General features: G+C 40.1%; 1 protein-coding gene across 1 annotated transcript in view; it reads left to right on the top strand.

Annotated features, from left to right (window-relative positions):
- Positions 1-18,092, top strand: part of LOC149450897 (hormonally up-regulated neu tumor-associated kinase homolog A-like) — a 35,370-nt gene extending 17,278 nt beyond the window's left edge. Inside the window, exons 4-6 of the mRNA XM_089691340.1 lie at positions 12,804-12,942; positions 15,173-15,300; positions 17,953-18,092. Coding sequence (XP_089547466.1) covers positions 12,804-12,942; positions 15,173-15,300; positions 17,953-18,092 — 407 coding nt within the window. The remainder of the gene's footprint in view (positions 1-12,803; positions 12,943-15,172; positions 15,301-17,952) is intronic.
- The last annotated feature ends 7,638 nt before the right edge of the window (positions 18,093-25,730 follow it).

Below are 25,730 nucleotides of genomic sequence, written 5' to 3'. Positions count from 1 at the left end.
CTCCTGATAAGACATATCATGTGGAGACACTCTGCTTATGCTCAGCTTGGTGTGTATTGCTAGAGAGTTTTTTTTTCTTTCCCTTGGAAGAGTGCATGTGATCAGCACAGGGTCAGTCAGCACTGTCCAGACAGAGGTCAGGGGTTCTGCATCCTCCTACAGCAGAATTAAAACTCCTCCTATAAGCTTTAACCAGTGCTCAGCTGGACACTGATAGAAGTCACAAGAGTGATATATACTGCTGATGAGAAAAGGTATTTAACAGTTTATATTCTATTACAATAATAAGAAGAAGAAGCTGAAGAAGAGCTGACAGAATGACCAGCAACTTATTTTCATGTAATATTTGTCCTACTGAGTACTGATGATATGATTGTGCTCTGCTAGGTCCAAGGAACATTTTTAACTCAGTACTGAAACATTACCCATACCTTGTGGAATAAAAGGGGGTACACAGTGCCGCCACCTTCAGCACTCGATGCATGTAATGGCAACGGGTGCTGGGGTGTGCTGAAGGGACTATTGATGCTTACTGCTAGGGGATCTATTGTTGTTGGAGGGGATCTATTTTTGAGTGAGGGGTCTATTGTTGCTGGTGGGGGGATCTGTTGTTGCTAGGGGGGTGTGTGTTTCTGGGGGGTCTTTTGTTACTGGGAAATAACTACTGTTGAGGGAGGGGGGTCTATTATTTATTATTTTCTTGTTATCACTAACAAACTCCAAATTACGTAGTACAACAATATGATGCTTGGTTCTGTATTGTCTAAAAGGGGCAGTACTGGGAGGTGGGTAGGGGGCGGAACCAAGGGATGATGCTCGGAGGTAGGAAGGGGGCAGAGACAGGGATGACTCAGAAGGGGGGAATTCCTACACCTATTCTCTAAGAAAAAAAGCCCTGCAGGTTCATTTTTAGCACCTGCATCTAGCCCCCTCCATCTAGCAACCTCTACTTTAATCCAGGCTTCAAAACTATGGAAGAAGCAGGCCATAGCATGCCAGATGTGGAGCAGCAAATAAGGAAGCTCAGGGGGCGTTGTGATGTATAACCGCAGTAACTCCCACAATCAGGACCTTGATCAGTGCAAGAGGACTTGGGAGGAAGTTTGCAGTGAGCTTTCACCGATTGGGACAGTTACCAAGCCTCCATGAAAAAAGAAAAGGTAATCTTATTTATTTCTTTATGACATGCTGCTTACTTATATGGTAATTATTGCAGTAAAATGTACACTCATAAATGACATTTCTGCCTCCTAAAATTGTTATGGTGTATGTTAACTTTTAAGGCATCCATATAGCTGTTGTTCAATATTTAAATAGCATACAGACTCTGAAATGTCAACCATGGGAGAGGTTTTGGTGATACAGCAGTGTTGCTGCACCAATAAATCTGTACGTTTAAAGGATTAAGGTCATTTGAATAAAACACGGACAGGAATAACCAGAAGCAAATCACATTTTTTAATGTTAACCTGTTACCTAAGGCCATGCTTTTGTTCTGTTGGGTTGACATGTTTGTATAAAACATTTTTAGTACATGTTAAGATTACCATACACATCACAATCTGATAGCAATTATTCATTTAACGTTAGATTTAACAAACAATGTAATATGAGGACCTTCTTAAACTATCCATTCAAATTGTATTTTATAAGGCAGGTCCTTGCACTGCACAGATGTTGGCATTTCTAAATTTGAATCCTTACCATGCAGTGGTATAGCCCTGGTTCACACTGTGCGGGCTGGTTGTGGGTGTGGATATCACATTATTATTATACAGGATTTATATAGCGCCAACAGTTTTCTCAGCACTTTACAATATAACAAGAGACAATACAGCAACAATACAGTTCAATACAAGAGGGTTAGGAGGGCCCTGCTCCTTGGAGCTTACAATCTAAGAGGGAGGGGCTAGTGGTACAAAAGGTAGTAACTGTAGGGGATGGACTGGTAGGAGGAGTAGAAGATTCCATTATTAGCTGAGGGCAGGATAGGCTTCCCTGAAGAGTTAAGTTTTCAGAGATCGCCTAAAAGTGAGCAGAGTAGGCGATAGTCTGATAAATTGGGGTAGAGAGTTCCAGAGGATGGGGGAAACTCTGGAGAAGTCCTGGAGACAAGCATGGAAGGAGGAGACAAGGGAACTAGAGAGCAGGAGATTGTGCGAGGAGCTGAGAGTACGGTGTGGGTGATATTTGGAGACAAGATTTAAGATGTAATTTGGGGCAGAGTTATAAATGTCTTTATATGTTATTGTTAATGTTTTGAATTTTATCCGCTGGGCAATGGGAAGCCAGTGGAGGGATTGGCAGAGAGGGGTGGCAGATATGGAACAGTTAGTAAGGCAGATAAGTCTGGCAGCAGCATTCATGATAGACTGAAGAGGGGATAGCCTGCGATGAGGTTGGACAATGAGGAGGGAGTAACAATAGTCAAAGCGAGAGATAACCAGGGAGTGAATAAGTTGCTTAGTAGTTTCAGAGGTTAAAAACAGCAGTATCTTGGAGATGTTGCGGAGGTGAAGTCTACATGATTTGAACAGCATTTGGATTTGGGACTGAAAGGACAGATGGGGGTCTAGGATTACACCTAGTACCCTGGCATGAGGGTAGGGACTGATGATTGTATTATTGGTCTTGATGGAGAAGTCAGGGGAGGGGGCACGGGCTGGAGGGAATACTAAGAGCTCAGTTTTGGAAAGACTGAATTTGAGGAAGTGGAGTGACATCCATTCCGATATGTCACTTAGTAGGTTAGTAATGCGAGAGGAGACTGAAGGGGTGAGGTGAGGAGTAGAAAGATAGATTTGTGTGTCATCAGCATAGAGATGGTACTTAAAGCCATGGGAGTTTATCAAGTGACCAAGGGAGGAGATGTAGATGGAGAAGAGAAGGGGTCCAAGGACAGAACCTTGAGGAACCCCTACAGAAAGAGGGAGTGGAGAGGAGGAGACAGAGTTATAGGTAACGCTGAAGGAGCACTGCGATAGATAGGAGGAGAACCAGGAGAGAGCAGGCCAAGAGAGTGGAGTTTTTTGAGGAGGAGGGGATGGTCAACAGTATCAAAGGCCGCAGAGAGGTCAAGTAGTAAGAGTACAGAGTAGTGGCCATTGGTTTTAGCAGTTAGTAGATCATTAGTGAGTTTTAGTAGGGCAGTTTCAGTGGAGTGTAGTGAGCGAAAGCCATACTGTGAAGGGTCAAGAAAGCTGTTGTCAGTAAGGTAGGAGCTCAGATGATTGTAGACTAAGAGTTTAGAGGTGAATGGGAGCAGGGAGATAGGTCTTAAGTTGTTTATGTTGGTGGGGTCCAGGGAGGCTTTTTAAGTATGGGAGTGATGTGTGCATGCTTTAGAGGGTGGGGAAGGTACCATTAGAGAGGGAAAGATTGAAAATGTGAGTGAGGGAGCATAGGATGGAAGAAGAGGGTGACCGTAGTAGTTGTGAGAGGACAGAATCCAGGGGGCAGGTAGTGAGATGGGCTTCTGAGAAAACCTTAGTGATCTCTTCAATAGTAGCAAGGTCAAAAGAGGAAAGTGTTGAGGGAGGTTTAGTATAAGGTATGCTAAGTGGGATGGATGTCTGTGCAGTGGCGATGCCCCTATGAATTGCATTAATCTTGTTTTTGAAATGATTTGCAATCTCGTAATGAGTGAGTGAGGTGCTGGGTGGAGGTGAAGGTGGAGAAAGTAGAGTTAAAAGTAGAGAAGAGACGATGAGGACTGGATGGCAAGCTATTGATGAGAGTGACAAAGTAGGCTTGTTTGGCAGTATGGAGGGAGGAATTGTATGTTAATGAAGCAGATTTATATAGGGTGAAAGCTTGGTGTGATTTGGTTTTACTCCACATTCGCTCCAGCGCACGACTATGTCTCTTAAGATTTCTGGTGTCGTCTGTCTGCCAAGGTTGTAACGGTCGGAGCCTGATGCTTCATGCGGTTAGAGGAGCAAGTGAGTCTAATGTGGATGAAAGTGAACTGTTGTGGAAAGCAGTGGCCAGGTCAGGGCAGTACAAGGGAAATATTCTGTCTCAGAGGTGGTTAGTTGCAGAGTAGAAAAGAGAAGGGTTAAACTTGTGAAGGTTTCTGCAGGTAATTGTTTGCTGCTTGGAGGAATAGGTGTTTGAAGACAAGGAAACTGTGAAGGTGATGAGATTGTGATCAGAGAGAGGAAAGGAGGTGTTTGTGAGGTTTTAGAGAGTGCAAAGACAGGAGAAGACAAGGTCTAATGTATTCCCATCAGAGTGAGTGGAGGACTGTGTCCATTGCGTTAAGGCAAAAGATGAGGTTAGGTTGAAGAGTTGGTATGTAGCTGGGTTGTTGACATTAATAGGGATGTTAAAATCTTCAAGAATGATAGTGGGTATTTCAGAGGAGAGAAAGTAGGGTAGCCAGGCAGAGAAGTCATCAAGAAAGCGGGACACTGGTCCAGGAGGTCAGTAGATCACTGCAATCCTCAGAGAAATGGGAGAAAACAGCCAAATGCAGTGAGTCTCGAAAGAAGAGAAGGATAGAGAGGGAGGGTTATGTTGGACTTGAAAGGTGCTCAGTGGCGATAGAAGCAAGCCAACTCCACCACCTTTTTGACCACTGGGTCTGGGTGAGTGAGTCCAAAGAAGGCCTCCATAGGAGAGTGCTGCAGAAGAAGCAGAATATGCTGCTTGAAGCCAGGTTTCTGTAATTGCTAGTAGGTTAAGGAGCGGGAGACAAACAGGTCATAGACAGAGGTGAGCTTATTACAGACAGAGCAGGCATTCTAGAGTGCACATGAAAAAGGGAGGGTGGTTTTTAGGAGCACGGGGATTGAGATTAGATTAAACAGATTGTGGCTATTCCCAGAGGAAAGAGGGTGCATGGTGTGGGGGTGAGATAGTGGAGGACCAGGGTTTGGGGAGCTATCCCCAGAGGTTCCCACACAAGCATCCACCTGCAGCCAAATCACCCTGCTCTCACAAAACATGCGGGGCACCCCAATGCGTCTCAGCCAGCAGCTTGGGTGCGGGATCAGCAGGGAAATTGCATGGTCAAAAAGACCATGCAATTTCCTTGTGGCCTCCTTTTTAAAAATCTGCATGCACTTTTTTTGTGGAAAACACAGGCACGGCAGCCCATTCAAATGAATGGGCTGCTTACCCACGCAAAGCAGACTGCATGGCCTGTACAAGTGTGAATTAGAGCTTAGTGAGTATCCAGATAGAAAACGATCATGCTGCCTAATCAAATGCCTGTCAAATGCCTGTCAAATGAAAAGTATACACAAAAAACTGGAGTATGAAATATTCTATTAGGACCCAATGTAGATATACTATAACTAAAGCAGTAATTAGCATCAGACACTGCTAGTAAAACATTTTTATTTTAAATGAAAGTGCTTGCTGCCATTAGCTACTGGCTTGATAATCCATATGTGTTTCCTATCAATTGCTCCCACATAATTGGGGAAATTGTAGCGGCCCTAGAAAAGATGGGCAATCTTTGACCACTCTTTCCTTGCTGGTTTCCTCATGACTACATCTTTTAGCACCTCCCATATGCCTGTGCAGGTGTCACGTACAATATAGCTCGCCACCAATTTTTCCACCAGAAAGTTGAAGTGCAGACTAGAGAAGGAATGACCAGTTATGTACCTAATAATACATGAAAAAGTATAATAATTTTTTGCCATATTTTTCAGCTGACATCAGCAAAACAATTATGTGAAGCATTAAAACGAGTATCAACATACAATGAGTATCTCCATGTCAGTGAGCTAGAGTTCCTGATACCAGTACTGAAAATATGGAAGTAAGCAAGCATCTGTCATTGTCTATGCCATTTAGCATAGGATAACAAAATGTGGCTGTATGAAAAGGCATATTTTGTATTTTCAACACTGAAAGCAGCTGGGAACCATCCCAACAAGGAGAAAATGATCCTGATGAAGGACACAAACCTGACACCCCTGCAAATGCTCCGGAGCCAAAGGAGGAGGCTGCAGTTGCCAAGGGACCAAGATGGGCAGTGTGCGGGAGATCAGGATCTGAAAATATTGACTGGCTGCTGGACATAATGTGCAACTTTTCTTAAAAGATAGAGGCAAATACATCAGATGAGTTTGATGGGCCTTGTTAGCAACGTTTCAAAGGAGTATATAGTGGAGATGAGGTCTGGTATGATGTGCTTTATTACTTCCTTTGCCCCCTTGTTCACCATCTTCCTCCATCCGCCAGCAATACTTTGCCCATTATACCTGTTCTCTAGGTTTCTACCCGCCACAACCAACCCCAACCATGCAAACATTTTTAGAACCACCAACCTCATTATTTACCCTCCATCATTTTCATCCAGCTGCCTATATCCCTCTACCCAATACCCAAACCACCCTCCTGCTCAACCATCTGATCCCTATCTAATCCTTGCTCCTCTACCCTCCACATTAAGACCCATGCGAGCCAGCACCAATATGCCTTTCCAACTACCATTTCCCTAACTCACCCACAGTCTTTGTACCACTACCAAAAACATTCCCCTCTTCCCTGTATCTGCACCATTTCTTCTTCCTCTCAAGAACATTACAGCCCCATAAAGTTGTACTCCACTTACCACCACTTTTGGTTGCTGATGTTATTTTTTAATATTGTTGTATTGCCCATAGTTTGGGCATTTGTTGGAATTAAACAAAATATATGGAAAAATATATATGTATAAAATAAAAGTTATAAATAAAAAAGGTTAGGTACAACATGTACAATATATCAGTTTTGAGGCTTTGTTGGAATTTAACTAATATTCCTTGAAAAAAAACTATGAACAACAAAAGTGGAAAAATTAAAAAATTAAAGGCACAATATGCACTGTTTACGTGTGTGTGTATTTCTTGAATAAGAAAAGTTTTGGGTGCCAAGTGCTAAATTCAAACCTCACTTTCAGAAAATAATAGAAAAATAAACTTACTCCAGTGTCAGCCTTTCAAGAAGAGGAATATTATTTCTGAAGAACATGTTCTGCCACTCTAATTGGCTAGAGAGTAAATTCAGCAACTTGTCACAACTGTGAAAAGGTAAAAGTGGGCATAATGGTCATTGAACATGGACAATATCATATGTACCATTAGAAGAGATAGTGTCACTTTTACCTGCATGTGCAAGGTGACAGTGGGGCTGATTTAATAAAATCCGAGAGTGCAAAATCTGGTACAGTTGTGCATGGGAGCCAATTAGCTTCTAACTTCATCTTAAGTTTTGACAAAAAAAACCTCCAAAAACTGGTTTCTAAAACAGATTTCTATGCAGAGCTGCAACAGATTTTGCATTCTCCAGTTTTAGTAAATCAACCCCACTGTTTATTTATCTACATAATTTAAGAGATATGATGAGGTTGAGCAGATAAACTCACCTTTTCACTGACAACTAGGTGTAACTGAAGAATTTACCCTAATTTTTACACCACTGTACATGACCAAAACTGGCCTCTCTCTTGTCTGTTAGCAGTTGGATGGATTCAGGATCTTCACCTCTTCTCTTTTTTTAAACAACACTGTAATAGTTGCTGTAGCTGCTGCAAAATAGCTGGACGAACAGACATGACTCAAGATTCCTCTGATTGTTCCAACAGCATGCCTAATGATGTCACAGCAGATATTGATTGATTTGATATTGAATTCTGTATATGGCCCTACAGAACAGAAAGTGCACAGTCCACAGATGCTTTTCTGTTTCACTGAAAACAGGAAACAGGAACTGTATTTCAGAGAAAAGAGAGTTTATCATAGATGCAGCTACAAGCTTATAAACACTGCCATCTACTAGTTGAAGAATTTGCAGTAGAAATGTACAAAATGAAAAAATGTGTTTCCTTTCGATTCGTTATTTGATTTGAATTTTGTTTTGTTCGATTAGTTAAATTTGTTTATTCGAATTCGACCGAATTTGACATTTTGAACGGATTTGAAAATAATTTAACGGATTCGAAAATAATTCTAATGGATTCAAAAACAATTCTAACTGATTTGAAATTAATTCTGTCGTTACAATCCATAATCCACAATCCATATGGTTTTTTGATGGTATATAGGCTATATGAAGGGTTGCATGACCATATTGGGAATTTCTATTTCAGCAAAATTTTCACAGTGCCTTTGTTGATCACTACTCACGTCACCAGAGCGAAGCTCACAATTTTTTGTAAAGTATTTTAGTCTTTTCTATTCTATTCTTTTCTATTTTATATTCTATTCTAATGTATTCTGTTCAAATTCAATTTCATTCTATTCAAAATTTGAATTTCGGAAAGCAGTTATATTCTTTCTATTTTATTCTATTCTATTGTTTTTCTATACTATTGTATTCTTTTCTTTGATTCTCTATTCTAATATTTTCTCTTCTTTTATTTTATTTTCTAGTCTAAGCTTTTCTATTCTATTCTATTCTAATTGATTATATACTATTCCTTTATTTTCTGTCCTATTTTGCTCTCTGTTACTCTATTATTCTCTATTCTATTCTTTGATTTTCTATTCTATTCTGATTCTATTATTTTCTATTCTATTCTTTGATTTTCTATTCTGTTTTTTTATATTCTTTTCTATTCAATTCTTTGATTTTCTATTCTAATCTTTTTATTCTATTCTAATGGATTCTATTCTTTTCTATTCTGTTCTATTCTATTTTGTTCTGTTTTACTCTTATTTTTTACTGTATTCTGTTCTATTATATTCTTTTATTTTCAACTCTACTGTATTCTTTTCTATGTCTTTATTTTCTGTTCTATTTTATTCTATTCTTGTTTTCAAACTTAAATTGGTTTTGAAATTTGTTTTCCAATTTGATTTTGTTTTTAAATGTGTTTTTCAAATTTGAATCGATTCGAATTTCATCTGAATTTTGTTTTATTATTTCAGATTAATTTAAATTTGTTACTATTGTAATTCAGAATTTGAACACATCTGAATCTCTGAATAATGAAAAATTAATCTGAATTTCTTTTGCACATCTCTAATATACAGTATCTCTACTGAATATTGATGTAGTTGACACGAACACTGTATTCCAACACCCCCACTCAACAACTACTTAAATTAGTCCTGTTTCAGATCTCAGTTCTAAAAATCTCTTGGGTTCTAAGTCCTTGCATCTCATCCCATGAATCTGGCTCTGGTTTCAATACTATGCGGGCAACATAGGACAAATGTTTGGCTGAGATGCCTTTATTACTTCTGGTGGATTTCCTGACTGAAGCCTCTTGCGGCCTGGTTTTTTCTTTTATAGTATTTGGATTGTCTTTGTTAATTTCTATTTCTATATCACTTTGTTGCTTATCCTCATGTGACACTAATGTGGAATTTCCCTCAAGTTGAAGCGTTTGTGTTAGTTGATTTTGGAGATAGCATGCGGTCATAATTTCCTCCCCCCAGTATGTTGGCATAGCTGCATCAAACAGCATGGTTTTTCCACTCTCACATAGGGTACGGTTCATTCTTTCTGCAACCATGTTTTGTTCTGGGATGTATGGTACAAAAGTTTGAAATATTATGCCATGCTTTCTGAGAATCACCTGTATATTCAATTCCATTGTCTGTGAGCAATACACTCAGACTTTTTACCAAACTTGTTGCTTACTTGAGCCAAATACTGTTCAAATTTCTCTGGTACTTCGCTTTTATTGTGTAACAGATATAGTGTAGTATACATGGAGTAATCATCTATAAAAGTGAGAAAATACCTCTTCTTTCCTGGAGTCAATTTTTTAATTGGACCTCAAAGATATGAATGAATTAAGTCCAGAGGTTACATAGCTCTGCTGTTACTCTGCAAATATAAATGTTTCCTTTTATACAACTAGTGCATTTCATAGTTTGATCACATGTACTCATTTTTATTCCACATGCATAGTCATTTTCAGTTAGTTTCTTTATTATATCAGGACTTCTGTTTCCAAGCCATCTGTGCCATGCAGTTTGAATGTTTTTCCTCCTTGGCAGTATTAACCATCTCATTGCAATTCAGCTGATACAGTTCATCTGTCATTTTAGCCTTTGTGAGTAAGATATCCCCTTTTGTAATGGCACAACTGTCACCTTGGAAGGTCACTACATTGCCTGGTTTTGTGAGCTTCTTCACTGACAAAAGATTAGTTTCAAGAGCAGGGACATACAGGATATATTTCACAGGTATCGTTCTGGTGACACTCTGGGAAATAGGACAGTGAAGAAAACTCTCCTATTGCTTCTGATTCCATTAATTGCCCATTAGCTGAGGTGACTTTTTCTTTACTCTGGCAAAGGTGAATAAAGAAATTACTGTCATTAGTCATGTGACTCATAGCTCCTGAATCAACACACCATGCCTACAAAGATGAGGTGCAACTTTTGGATTGACAAACATTCATTGTCTGAATAAAAATCAATTTCTTCCTTCACACTTTTGGCCTTTTGTAATTTAGTTTTGCTTTTGCCTTCTAGCTTTTTAGATCCTACATGGCCTTGTTTCTTGCACACAAAGCATTCACGTGTTTCTTATTGCATGTTACTGTTTTTATTCCTATTTTGTCACTGTCACTGTCATTTTGTCATTGTCACTGTTAATGCTTTCTGTTTTACACTCATATTAAACCATACGCTTTTCATTAACATATTCCAATGTCAGTTTATCACTAAGTTATAGTGCTGCAACATGAAAATCTTTTATTTCTTCTTGTATGCCTCTCAGGTGTTCAACCATTTCCAATGTGTGCCTTGTGTAATGCTGCATAACCTGGCCTTTCATCAGCTTGGTTTTTGGTTTAGTATAGCTTTCTAATCAAATATAGTTTATTGCTGAGATTACCTTTTTCATGCACCTTTTATAATCCTTCCACATTTCTTTAGCAGTTTCACACTTACATATATGTATGATTTAATCACCTTTTATGCTAAGAGAGATTGTGCTCTGAGCTTTCTGATGTTTCTCTATCCACTCATCTGAAGGGTGTCCTAAGCTGACTTAATTTATACATTTCCATGTACCTTCTCTTATTAAAAAATTACATACATTTTATTTATGTACAGCGTTGCATGACCGTGCAATTGTCAGTTAAAAGTTATGCAGCACTGTATAGCAAAAAATGGCCTGGTCAGGAAGGGGGGTAAATCCTCTGGAGGACAAGTGGTTAATGCCTTGACATCAGTGGTGAACTTCAACCATAAAGTCTTTCCATTCCACACCACTGCCCCAGTGAGTGTAACTCACCAGATTTCAGTGACCCCTTATGGCACATAAGCAGGTCAGAAGCACTCAAGATGAACACTCCCTCCTCCCAGTATAGTCCTTTGGAGTGTCTCCTCTGCATTTGCTCCATCTCTAGGCACACTAGAATTTTCTGTTACAGCAGTTGTGAAGGGTGCATAAATATGACTGTGCAGTCCACTATGCACCAGAATTAGACTCAGTGCTCTTAGCAATCAGCTCTCAATAACAATCCTGCAAAGAGATGTCCTCTTCCCTTCACTTAAATTATTGACCTTTAAATAATAAAGGTCTTAATGCATGTGTTCCCCTTTAAAACAGCTGGGATCAGCTTAAAGTGGTTGTAAACCTCAGACATGAAATATGAACGAAGCATATCTCTCTACAGTGTGTACTTAATTCAGAGCACTGTCATTTCTGTCCACTGCCTCATTCTTCTGCTATAATTATGAGTCACTTTTGATGAGTTTTCCTGACCCCAAGAGAAAAATGGTGACAGGGGAGGGCACAGCCTATGCTTGACAGTCTCAGGTCTGTTCCTGTAAGCTGTGTGAAGGGGGTGTGTGCCTTCCATCCATGCAGCTCTCATAGCTCTCTTTACTAATGTAACTTCAGCTCCCCGCCCCCTGCTTTTCAGAGCGGAGAGGTCCTATGTAAATTCTGCACTTTGAATAGATGTAGGGGAAAGATGGCTGTAGAACAGGTACGACTTATGTAGGAGGATATTTTTCATCTCTGTGTATCACCTGAGACCAGTCACTTCACTGGGTATATGTGAGAGTTTAAAACCACTTTAAAGGATAAGCCTTTTAAAAAAAATTATAAATGCACATATTTTTGCAGGTAAAACAGTGTGCATGTATTATTTCTTTTATTAGGAGCCTGTAAAGCAATGCGCCAGAGATCAGCAGAACACAGGTGCAATCTCAGGCTCTTGCAGACTGTCAGTGTAGCTGTCTGCCCATACCTCACACGAGCAGGCAGTTACTGAATGAGAGGAAGAATCAATTAACTACTTGAGAGCTCATGAGAGCCCCAGTAGTTAATTAAGAGCTACAATCCATCAGCAGAAATGGCTGATGGTAATTGTAGTTTTCCATTCACAGAACTCTGAATGAATGACTTGGACAGGAGGGCGGAGCCCCGCTCAACCACTTTTTTTACATTTTGACAGCAGGTGAGGTCCCTGGACTGCTGTCACATTGGAGGATCAGGGGCATTTCAATAATCTGGCTGGAGTGTTTATTTAGATCTATGTCATATCCATAAACAGATGCACCAAAGCATAGAAATTCCTATTCTATTTGATCGATCTCTGAATGTGGTGTGTGCACCCCAAATAAGATAAACAGATGTAACAAATTTTAGGAACTTAACTCAAATCATTTTAGAAAAAATATAGTTTTGGTATACGTTTTGCAATGTTAATGACAAAGAAGCTAAATCTATAACAAAAATCCAAATAAAATGCACTTTGATACAATTAGAATAAACGTAACTGCAATGGACAGTTTGAGCTAGTTGTAATTAGTAATATCTTTTTTTGTCATGTGTGTATGATTAGTTACTGATAAATATTTTACTCATTACTACTTACTCATTCCTTATTTCAGATTTGGGTTTAAGTAACACCATAAAGTGTGAAGGCCTTTCACAAGATCTACTTAACACTCAATGTGGAAGTCCAGCATATGCAGCCCCTGAACTATTATCCAATAAAAAATATGGGCCCAAAGTGGATGTCTGGTCCATGTAAGTATACATACTTGATTATATACTGTTGTTTGAAAGAAATGTTTGTTATAGAAATATTATATGTAGGCGGCCACATTTAAAGAACATTATAGAGCTGTTATTTCTTCAGTCCGCATTTCTCTGTGCAAATGCAGTTATACTGGAACTCTCGAATTTACAATATGTAGTTATAGGTTCTTAGGATATTAAAGGCACACCCCTGTTTATTTTGATTATTTTTTATCTAGGCATTTCTGTACATCAGCAGTCCAGCCCAGTCTGTTAATTTTTGTAATCTGGTGACCCTGAAATGTACCTTTTAATGATAAAACACATACTTAAAGGGTACCTTCACTTTCATGGAAAAAACATATAGCAAATTAAAAAATTATAGCATAGATTATACAATTGCTACACAAGCAATGTTGTAATATAATGTTTTTAAAATAAACCTTTCCTTTTCAATCTGTGGTTGTAATTTTCTGTAAAATGCAATACAATATGCAACCTGGAGGCATTCTGTACATAAATAGTGTACAGGGCACACCCAGAAATTTCATTTTCTGCTTGTTTAGGGCTACCCTTCTTACCAACATCACAGAATTGTACATAGAAAGAAATATCATGGGTGTGAGACTTTAAAGGCAATAGAAACAATGCACAACCATATACATAAAAAAGTTTATGTCTTTATTGTTCCATCTTTATAACCTAAATACAAAGTATTATACTTATGTAACACTCTCTAGTTTAGCTAGATATGTTTTTTTGTTTTCTTTTTTTAGATAGAGGCTGAGTAGCAGCCTGGGAAGTGAGGCACGAGTTCACCTCAGGCAGGCTAGGTGGTTCTACAGGGTCAGGGCTTGAGAACTTTCTGGAAGAGGGGTGGGGTAGAGGAGGAGGCCAAGATCTTCATGCTTTAGGGACCTTGGCCATTCCCCTAGCAAGAGGCTGGGCATGGTGAGCAGGGCAACCCTCAAATATGACAGAGCCTGGGGAGAGAGTGGAGTCAGGTGGAAGATGGACTGAGAGGAAGGTTGGAGTGTGGAGCCTGGGAGGGGGGCCCAGGGAGGGTTGCTGCACGGGAGGATCTTCACTGCCTAAAGTCTTCTAAGGGAGGTCATCCTGAGCAGCAGGGAAGAAGACAGATTAGCAAATGGCCGGAAAGCAGCTACCAACCCACCATGCTGACAGGACAGTGTGAGTACTCCTACACCCCCTGGGCCGGATAAGGGGAGAGGGTGGCCAGGTGCAATAACCAACTAGTCCTTACCTGCTTAACTGCAAGCTCTTGGGAACTCCTTGCTCATGGACACCCTTAGCACAGCTCAGCTGGGTGAAGAGAAAGATTCATCCAGGGTCTGAGCAGGTACACCAAAAAAAAGGAACAGTGCTTTAACTTGCCAGTCCACCCCCTACATAGTTGCTAAGAAGTTTGTTCTTCGGTTCCACAGTTCCATGGGAATCCCATATACCCCCAGATCCCATCCAAGTTGTTAACTCCTTAATAAAAACAACTAAAAACTTTGGGTGAGAATGCACTGATGAGAACTCTCATAGTTCATTCATTCTTCCTCTACCTTTGTAACAGAAAGCCCATATGGAGATGCAGACACAAAGCTAGAGGAAGACTGTACAGGAGCCTAACAATACATTTGCAGCCTACTGATCGCAGGTGCAATGCTTTTCAGGCTCCTGTAAAAAATACATATATATCAATGCACAATTTTTTCACCTGCAAAATCATGTGCATTTGTTTTGTTTTTTTTAAGGTGAGCCTTTAAGATATATAAAATACATAAACACTTGATACCACCAGCCAGGGGTGGACTGACAACTCATGGGGTCCCAGGCAATAGGGGATCATGGAGCCCCTGTTTCCTTGCCCACACTCAAAAAAAGCCTATAAAAGGTACCAGGGGCATTTCATGGGGCCCCCTACTGACCCCGGGCCCTCGTGCTCGAATGGTCAGTCTGCCCCTGCCACCAACCTACCCTTTTTTCTTTATCACTATGCTGTGTCATGAATACAAGAGGAGGAGGTAAGCAGAATGAATGTGGAAGCGGAATGTGGAAGTGGGAGTGATCAGCACCAAGGTTAAGAAAGAAGAGTTCATAGAACATCTGACACTCGGGCCACAGATGGCATGCTTAAAACATTGTCATAATTAAAATATATTTTAATGCAATTTATTATCAGAAAGTAAAAAAATGATGTTATACTATATGTTTACACAATCTGTTTCAGAGGAGTGAGCATTTATGCAATGCTGACAGGAACACTTCCCTTTACTGTGGAGCCATTTAACATTAAGCAGCTACATCAGAAAATGGTGAATCTGGAAATCAACCCAATCCCACGTAGCGTTTCAACAGGTACTGATTGATTTCTCTTACAATATACAGTAGATTCATACATGCTGCTTTAAGGAAACCTGTCATGAGAGAAACACTAGCTCTGCCATTGGGTGACCGCCTCAAAAACCTGGTTGCCTAATTACCTCTGGTGTTAATACCTTCTGGGTCAAGTATGCAGCAAGAATTGTCAGCGTGAAATCACGACTTCTGATCTGCATACTTTAATCACTAACTGAGAAAGCCTTGAATCCTGAGGTTCAGCATGGCAACTGGAGAACTAGCATTTCAGAAGATCAGCAATGTATTTTATTTACCCCATGTATTTCCCCCCAAGACAAGGTCCTCTACATTTATTTATGTTTAAGTAGCTATTACAGTGCTTTGGTGTCATCCTCCAAACTCAAGTTTTAGTGGAATCACTTGTACAATAGAAAACATTAGCTATTTTCATTGTCCTGCATTTTGCGAATGTAATGCAAGATTTGCTTCTGCCCAGTGAAATCTGATTACTGTAGTTAATTGTATATAATTTATGATAATGCTAATGGTACTTTTTTTTTTAGCATTTTGTTATTATATTGCACTTGCTTATAAGATAGGTTATTCTTCAACATGTTCTGCAACAAACAATTGACACATTATTAGAAGTGGGGTTAAGTTACTAAAATCAAAAAGGTTGTTCACTTTGCAAGGGAAGTTTTAGTTTACAAGGGGGTTTATCCCAGAACTTAGTGAATGTGGTGAAATTTCACTTTGCAAAGAATACCCAAATCCCATGATTGTACATGATTTGATGATGGAGGTCAGCAAAGCATCAGATTATCCACCAAGTTCTGAAGAAAATTCCAATGCAAAATGCAACTTCCCTCACAAAGTGAACAGTCTTAGCCTTTAGTAAATCAACCCCTTTGCCACTCTGATTATGGCCAAATCACCTATGGCATTAAACGGATGAACTTTGCTGCTTTCCTCTGAGTACATACCTGCATAAAACTGCTCAAATGTGAAAACTAGTCCCCAGATGTCTGCTATTTTTCACATGTGGCATCTCCAAATATAGACTACAGCAGTGTTGAAAGACAGGGAAAGGTCCACTACATGAAGAAAGATAGTACCAACAATTCTGCTAGATTCCCCTTCCCTGTTGATACGCCATCAAAAATTCTGAAATAAACCTTAGGTCCTCAGTCAAATCCCTATATTTTTGCACATTGCCAAAGGAATCTGATGATAAAAATAGAAGTAAACGTAGATGTCTAATTTCTAACACAAGATATACAAATAGTTATAGTTTCAGCCACACTGAGGACTCCCCTCATCTAGTAAATTTAGTGTAAATCATCTTTATCTACAACTGAATCAATTTTAGTGCAGATCTGAAGATAAAGAAAAATTGCTTTACCATTTGAACCAACACCCTTCTCTGGGTAATTATAAGGATTCTACTTACAGAATCACAGCTGGCCAAGGGTAGCCTGGTGGTGAGATATACTCGTCAGGTCAGTTCTAAGCTGTGTAAGGATACTATCCTTCTTCTGGAATACTTTCTAATTGTACCCCAAGTTTTTTGTATATTGCAAGAGAGCAAGATACTGCACTAAGAAAATATGCTCTTATTTGCCTTCCTTAATTTTTAATGAGCACAGTGGAATGCAGAAAACAAAACTGTAAGGGCCCGTTCATGTCAGCGAGCCGCGCTGAATACTTGGCTGCTAGTGTGCGTTGTGTGACACAGTGCACAGAACAGTCCTTCACTGAATATTTTAGAAATTACATAGCAATACAGGTCTATTCACCATGGTGGCATTGCAATGCAGTTGAGCACACACCACAGTGTTTGTGGTGGGAACTGACACGATTGAAAACAAGGCATTTTTCTTTATCTATGCATAAGGGTGATGTGGTGGGTCAACGTTGACAGCTATTTCCAGAGCTTTAGAAATAGCTGCCAGCATAGACCCACCACATCGGATGTGAACTGACTCTAAAAGATTGCGGTAGGCAGATTTATAAAAGCCAGTGTATCAATAACTTGCTCCAATTAATGTTTCCTGGATAGAATTCTTGATTAACTTATTATTTTAACTCACGGGTGTCAAACTGGCGGCCCTCCAACTGTTGCCAAACTACAAGTCCCATGAGGCATTTCAAGATTGACAGTTACAAGCATGACTCACAAAGGCAAAGGCACGATGGGACTTGTAGCTTCGCAACAGCTGGAGGGCCGCCAGTTTGACGCCCTTGTTTTAACTTGTTAAATAGGGATTCTCTTCTATAGTCCATTTTTTTTGTCCTTAATTAATTAATAACGTTTCATTCAAGTATGTCTACTTCTTTCCCATACTATCTAATTCCTGTTTACCAAGTTGTACAATGGACAGGGACCTCATGCTTCTTATGCTGCATTAAGCAGAAGAATACATCCAAACCCTGACCATAATATACCAACATAAATAAGCAACAAAGCACAAATATGAGCTTGCAAAGTACATCGCATGTACGAAATAATGAGCTGAGTTTTCCTTATAGAAAACACCACCTATGTAATTTTGCTTGCTGAAATAGCATGATTTATTTTTCTAGTTAAAGTTGATTGAACATGGCTACCATACAGTACCCTAATATTTCATTGCAATACACAGAAATAGTTTTCCTTTTTGTACTAATCAGGTGCAATTCGGTTCATCCACACTCTTCTGGAGCCAGACCCTGCCAAACGTCCAAATGTAAAGGAAGCCATGGACAACAAATGGCTAAATGATGGGTTTATGCGAAAACGTCTTAGTTGCATATCATACAAAAATCGGTAAGCCTTCACTATAGCTTGATGTATTGTCTATGTTTTATGAACACACTTACGGGTCCAATTATATACTTTTTTACACAAGATTTGTATAACTTACACCCAGGATTTACCCATTTTTCCAGTTAAATTAAATTAGAAAAATGTGTAACTCTTGGGTAAAAAGCTGCATGAATATTGTTTAGAAACATTTATAAATAGGCTCCTTGGGGTTTAATAAGGTGCTGTAAAAACTAACTTACATTATTCTCTGTGAAGCTTTACATATTACATTTTAGTGTGCTTGTGTTGCATTTCTTAGCCACCACAGTATCATTGTTTACTCTCACCAATGATTGGTGTGTGAATGGAGAGAGTGCTTTCCAATTACCATCCAGACATTTTCTGTGAATCTGCGATTGATCACATCAACCACGTGTACGTTGACACTCTCATTGGCTCTGTATGCTTTGCGTATGATCCGCTGTATCCAATCACAGGAGTGAGTTTTTGAAGGACATACCAGCATACCGGCTGTGTATGTATAGTTGCCAGCCTGAAACTGGTTAAATTCAGTGCATATTTTTTGTGTGTAATTCTTGTTGAGTGAAATATGGATGTATGTAATCACTATAGGCTTGCTTTACAGGATAGCTGGCAGGAGAAACATTGCGGTTACACAATACATACATTCACTGGCCACTTTATTAAGTACACCTGTTCAATTGCTTGGTAACACAAATTACTTATCAGCCAATCACATAGCAGCAACTCATTGCATTTAGGCATGTAGACGTGGTGAAGATGACTTGCTAAAGTTGACACCGAGCATCAGAATGGGGAGGAAAGGGGATTTTTTTAACTATATTTTTATTAATTTCATATTACAAAATCCAACACAAATTTTCAAAACAAATTTTACCTATTCCCTTCCCCCCACATATCCTCCTCCCTCTCTCCTGTAGAGGCATGTATTTTCTAATTGTTCTTGTACTTGTTTGAGTTGTTTTCATTCCTCCCCCTTTTACAGATCTGCTCTTCATATTGTTGATGTTTAATCTAATCTACTTCTAATTTTATAATTCAAAACATAATATTGTTTTCAGAGTTACAATAGTTATGTTTATATTTTGCTACAGGTATTCTTCTTTTCTTATCTGGGGTTTATTAAAACGTTTTTTTAATCTCTCCATTATGTACCCTCTCCAGTTTTCACCCTTGGGGCTCCTTAGTCGGCTTATCAGACTTTTTTTTCCTTTTTTCTTCCCTCCTCTCCTCCTTCAATATATATTTGTTTATCCTCGGACCAAAACTTTCTCTCTCTCCTTTTCTTCTGGACCCACTGAGTGACCGCTCCCATTCTTTCCTTATTTTTTACAGTTTTTCCCACTGACCACTCAGCTGTCTATTCCTCCTCAGCTCCCCTTAAATATATATTTGTTCAAGCCATTGAGACTCACTGCTTCCCACGGTAACTTACCACCACCTCTGTTTCATTTCCTGGCTTCACCTTCGCCGCCTGCATCCAGTAAGTGGGGCACCATGCTCTCCTATCAGTCCTAATCTCCAACTAGGGATCTTATTACTAGGGTGGTCATGGGTGGTCTAGGGGGGGTCACCCTCCGTTGATACAGCAGCTTCGGTATTCCGTGTCAGCTCCTTTCCTCCTCACTACAGGCAGCGTCTCCCAGAGTTCTCTGCCACTGCCACATGATCACTCTCAGCGCTCACCACTCTACTCTTGCCAACATCCACCTCTTGTCCAGCTGGAAAAATGGACTCTCCTCATCCTCTTGGACCACACCAACAGCACTGCACCAGGCAAGGGGCACACATCAGGGCACGGTAGGGTAAAGTTCCAACTTTAAGTTCAGCTTGCACATTATTTTCGGCAGGCATCAGGAGCTCCTATCCCATGCACCCTGTCGGCGCCATTTTCTGACCCCTCCCCTCAGAAGGAAAGGAGATTTAAGCAACTTTGAGCATGGCATGGTTGTTGGTGCCAGACCAGCTGGTCTGAGTATTTCAAAAACTGCTGATCTACTGGGATTTTCACACACAACCATCTCTACGGTTTACAGAGAACGGTTCGAAAAAGAGAAAATATCCAGTGAGCGGCAATTGTGTGAATAAAAATGTCTTCTTGATGTTAGAGGTCAGAGGAGAATGGGCAGACTGGCTGCTGCAACATTCAGATGGTAGGTTCAGAATTTGGTGCAAACAACATGAAAGGATGGATCCATCCTGCCTTGTATCCAATGGTTCAGGCTGGTGGTGGTGTGGGGGATATTTTCTTGGCACTAGCAAGATGTACCTAATAAAGTGGCTGCTGAATGTATATGCTGTCCTACTAACGGTTAGCCGACAGCTAGCTAAAAAAGCTGACAGAAGCACCATAGCGTTTCATTCCAAAACTGAATTTACTTCTGTGAATAGTTCTGTAAAACTGCAATACAATCACATAAACTGAACTTAAAAAATGCTTATAATGAACACAAACAGCTACCTACAAATCACAATAAATATATTGAAATGTGATTTACCTGTGTATATGACTTTAAAAAACACAATGGATGAACTTACAGACGTATTTGTATCAAAGGGAGGAGAGAAACCTTCACTGGTGTTCTGGAAGCTAAATTGGAACTGGATGTGTGAGTGAAACTTCCTGTTTCCGGATTTCAATAGACTGCAATTGCAGTAAATGCCCAATAGATGGCTCCCTACTCAACACAATGATGAGAATACCGAACACTCCCTGCCGGGTATAAATATATATCACTAGGATATATATCCTTGCATTACTGTAACATTTAACTAGATGGCTCTTTATTTTTGAGAAAGGCTACTAAATCTAAGACCGATCCGAAGTATACTTTAGCTGTTCCCTGACTAATGATTTTGACCTCTACTTTGTGAACTTTACTATCACCACTGGGAATGTTTTTTATAATGAGACCTATTGGCCATACATTGTGCTTTGCTTTAGGGTTTTTCAACAAAACAAGGTCTCCTCTTTCCTCCTTCTTCTTGCTTGGAGGGGTGACAAATATTCTTATTTCCAGCATTTCCAAAAGGTATCAGCAAGATTCTGAACCTGCTTCCACTGGCACTTGTAAGTATATTTTAAAATGAACTCACCAGATGGTGCTAATACTGCACAAGCCTTCTCAAGAGCATTGCTGATGTAAGAATTTCAGGTCTGATCTTACTGTCAGAATTTGGATCAACAAGGTCAAATACCTCTGCTTTCAGTGGCTTGCTCATATCTGCATGACGTAAAAAAAATCTGGGTCAGAGAACCAGTTGGTATGCCTCAGATGAGCTGCTTGAATTAGTCTGACACTGTGATCTGCTGGGTTCTGACTAGTGGTAACATAATGCCACTGATCTGGCTCAGTGGATTTTCTAATGTGGATTATCCTGTTTGAGACATTCACATAAAAACCTCTGGAGGTATTGTGAATATAGCATAACACAATTTTTCTGTCAGAGTAGTATTTAGCTGCTTTGGGCTCAAAGTCAGTTTCTGCAAGAATCACTTCTGCTAGCTCAACTGACAAAATAGCTGCACATAACTGTAAATGTGGTACTGTGTGGGCTGATCTTAGAGCTAGTTTAAATTTGCCAATAATAAGGCCTACATGACATTGACCATTACTGTCTATGACCTTGAAATATGTTACAGCTGCTATCGCCACAGTAGAAGCATCAAAAGACAGATACTTCTCTTTGTACTGTACATGTTAATGACACTGGCACATTGGGTCCAGGAATAGTGAGCTCTTCAAGATGGATCAAGTCTTCTGCCCATTTTTTCCACTGATTTCCTCTGTCGAGAGTCTGGAGTCCCAGTCACATTAAGCTATTGCAAGTTCTCTAACTAAAACTTTGTCTTGCATAGTGATTGGGGCTGCAAATCTGAGTGGGTTGTAAAGACTGTTTACTGTGGCTAGAATACCTCTCCGTGTGTATGGCTGCACCTCTCTTGACACTTGAAAGGTAAAACTGTCTGACTGGAGATTCCAACTTGCTCCTAAACTCTATTGAAGGGGCAGAGGATTGGCATGTAGAGCAAGGTTTTTTTTAACTCTTTAGCTCTGTCATTTGCAGGAAATGCTTCCATTACTGAGCTTCTATTGGATGCCACCTGAACTCTGTAATTTCTTTGTTGAGGTCATTATCTTGAAACCAAAGTAACCATAAATAGTTGTGATGATCTTCTCTAACGACAAAACAATAGAACATTTGCTGCACATCAGTAGTAACTGCAACTTGCTCATTGCAGAAAAATATAAGAACACCTAGCAGCATATTATCCAAATCAGGGCCGCTATTTGTTAGCTAGCCGACAGCAAGCTAACAAAACTGACAGAAGCAGCATTGTGTTTCATTCCAAAACTGAATTTCCTTCTGTGAATAGTTCTGTAAAACTACAATACAATCACATAAACGGAAGTTACAATATGCTTGTAAACATGTCTCTCACAAATGCTTTTGATGAATGCATTTCTTACAAACAGCTACCTACAAATCACATTAAATACACTATATTGCCAAACGTATTGGGACACCCCTCCAAACCATTGGATTCAGGTGTTCCAATCACCTCCATAGCCACAGGTGTATGAAATCAAGCACCTAGGCATGCAGACTGCTTCTACAAACATTTGTGAAAGAATGGGTCGCTCTCAGGAGCTCAGTGAATTTGAGCTTGGTACTGTGATAGGTTGCCACCTGTGCAATAAGACCATCCTTGCTACTAAATATTCCACAGTCAACTGTTAGTGGTATTATAACAAAGTGGAAGCAAATGGAAACAAGAGCAACTCAGCTGTGAAGTGGTAGGCCATGTAAAATGACAGAGTGGGGTCAGCGCATACTGAAGCACACAGTGCGCAGAAGTCGCCAACTGTCTGCAGAGTCAATAGTTAAAGATCTCCAAACTTCATGTGACCTTCAGATTAGCACAACAACAGTGCATAGAGAGCTTAATGGAATGAGTTTCCATGGCCGAGCAGCTGAATCCAAGCCTTACATCACCAAGTGCAATGCAAAGCGTCGAATGCAGTGGTGTAAAACACGCTGCCACTGGCCTCTAGAACAGTGGAGATGTGGCAGTCCAATGGACTTGTCTGGGTTTGGCGGTTGCCAGGAGAACGGTACTTGCCTGACTGCATTGTGTCAAAGTTTGGTGAAGGGGGGATTATGATGTGGGGTTGTTTTTCAGGGGTTGGGCTTGGTCCCTTAGTTCCAGTGAAGGGAAATCTTAAGGCGTCAGCATACCAAGACATTTTGGACAATTTCATGCTCCCAACCTTGTGGGAACAGTTTGGGAATGGCCCCTTCCTGGTCTAAATGATTGCGCACCAGTGCACAAAGCAAGGTCCATAAAGACATGGATGAGCGAGTTTGGGATAGAGGAACTTGACTGGCCTCACAGAGTCCTGACCTCAACCCGATAGAACACCTTTGGGATGAACTAGAGCAAAGACTGTGAGCCAGTCCTTCTCATCCGACATCAGTGCCTGACCTCAAAAATACACTTCTGGAAGAGTGATCAAACATTCCCATAGACACACTCCTAAACCTTGCGGGCAGCCTTCCCAGAAGAGTTGAAGCTGTTATAGCTGCAAAGAGTGGGCCAACTTAATATTGAACTCTACAGACTTAGACTGGGATGCCATTAAAGTTCATGTGCATTTAAAGGCAGGCGTCCCAATATTTTTGGCATTATAATGTATATTGAAATGTGATCTAGTTATGTACGTGACTTTAAAAAACACAATGGATGAACTTACAGGTATATGTGTATCGAGGGAGGAGGGAAACCTTCAGTGGTGTTCTTCTGGAAGCTAAATTGGGAATGGACTGATTTGTAAGTGAAACTTCCTGTTTCAGGATTTCAGTAGACTGTAATTGCAGTGAATGCTCAATAGATTGCTCCCTACTCAACACAGTTATGAGAATACAGAACAACATACATGTTAATGAAAAGCTTTAACAGATTTGTTGGGATGGTCCATGCTTTCTCTGCTGAAGTTGAAATCAGAGTTTAGATCAGCTGATCTGTCTTTTCAGCAAAGATCACAAATCACCAAACTAGGCCAAACTGTAAACATGGTAGGTTGTTCTTATATACCTTGTTTTGTTTTACTTATGTACAATTTCAATAAACGCAACTGTTAAAAAAGAACATGGTAGGTATTTAAGCACATTGGTTACTATTTATTATCCATATCAACAAGACTTTTAAAGTAGATACAAGTTCAAGTTTACATTTGGTGTATTTATGTATTTGGCTCTCTTTTTTTTTACCAAATCCTTTAAGATTATTAAAGTGCATTTAAACTCAAGAAGAAAAATATATTATATTGTAGCTTACCAGTCCTTAGTTGTGGCTGCATTAGTTTTCCTTTTTCAGGTAAACATTTTCAGCAAGCACAGAAAATTCCCTTTGATTTTGCTAAAAATTAAGTGAAGCACAAAGAACCTTATCTTGCTTGTGTAAACTACTATTTCCATCAAACCATCACATTATGTAGGTAATGAAGGCAGACGTATTTTAAGTCCAGACTGTATGACAACTATGGTTCTCGCCAAAGATACAGTGGAGAAAAAAGTAGACACTCATGGGACAGAATATGTGTCATTTGTAGGATTACCAGATGAAAATAAAGAAAGAAAGTAAAAAAAAAAAAATGAATGCAGCTGCTACATGAAGAATGGTAAACTGCAATATTCTACCATTTTGTGGGGTTTAGATACATTTTAATATTCCTTTAAAAATACTGTCAATAGAATGTAAGGGGGGATTGGCACATTGGCTGCCACTGCTTCACTCAGTGAGCGGAGATAGCAGGTGGTAAAGCAGGAAGTGAGGCAGCTATCAACAGATCGCTCCCTCACTTTTGCATTAGGGGCCCATGATCGCTGATTAGCTCTGGCACTAGGGAAGCCTTGCAGAGGACTAATTTGAGCATTTTGGACCCAGAGAGTCTATATATAGCTCCTGTTTTGTAATTTTGGGCACCCTGCAGTGCAGGAGTGATAGAGATATTTGCTGACAAGGGAAAGTTAGGTCCCCTCTGGTGTCCTACCAAGTGCAGTATGAGGACAAATACAGAGCTCAGGCCATCCCCCCTGCATGGATGGTGTACGCTGTGTCCGAGCAGAAGCCAGCTCCATGCCCCTCCAGATGCTCTCTTTACCCAGCCAGCCTCGACCAAGCTGCCCGGTTCTCCCCTGAAGCCCCTAGCCACCCCCTGCCCACCGGAAGGGAACCCAGAGTTGGTGCAGCAGGCGCTGTCCAGCCCGACCTGCCTGGTGAACAGAGAGTGCCAGGAGTGGAGCCTCAGCCTGGGATGGGAGTTGTGAGGAGGCTGGGAGGAGGGAGAGTGAAAGGGGTGCAGAGTCACTGCACCATTGGGCCTCTAGGTTGTATTTGCCCCCTTGGGCCAAAAGTTGCCAGTCAGCCCCTGCCATACTCATTGACATTAAAAAATAACCAGTATAAATAACACACAGAACACAGTTCTAAAAAAAATGTTAATGTCTCGGTGTAGATCCATCGTCAATCACGTCCTTCAGCGATGTAGGTCTAATTCAAACATTATAAATAACGGCTGCTGACCCACACAAAAAAAAAAAACCTAACACCCTCTGA

This window comes from Staurois parvus, unplaced genomic scaffold (assembly GCF_062004578.1).
Source record: "Staurois parvus isolate SC_StPar_1 unplaced genomic scaffold, SC_StPar_1.0 ptg000561l, whole genome shotgun sequence".
Lineage (NCBI taxonomy): Eukaryota > Metazoa > Chordata > Amphibia > Anura > Ranidae > Staurois > Staurois parvus.
Note: the sequence above shows the minus strand (reverse complement) of the source record. Positions and strands in the feature narration are given on the sequence as shown.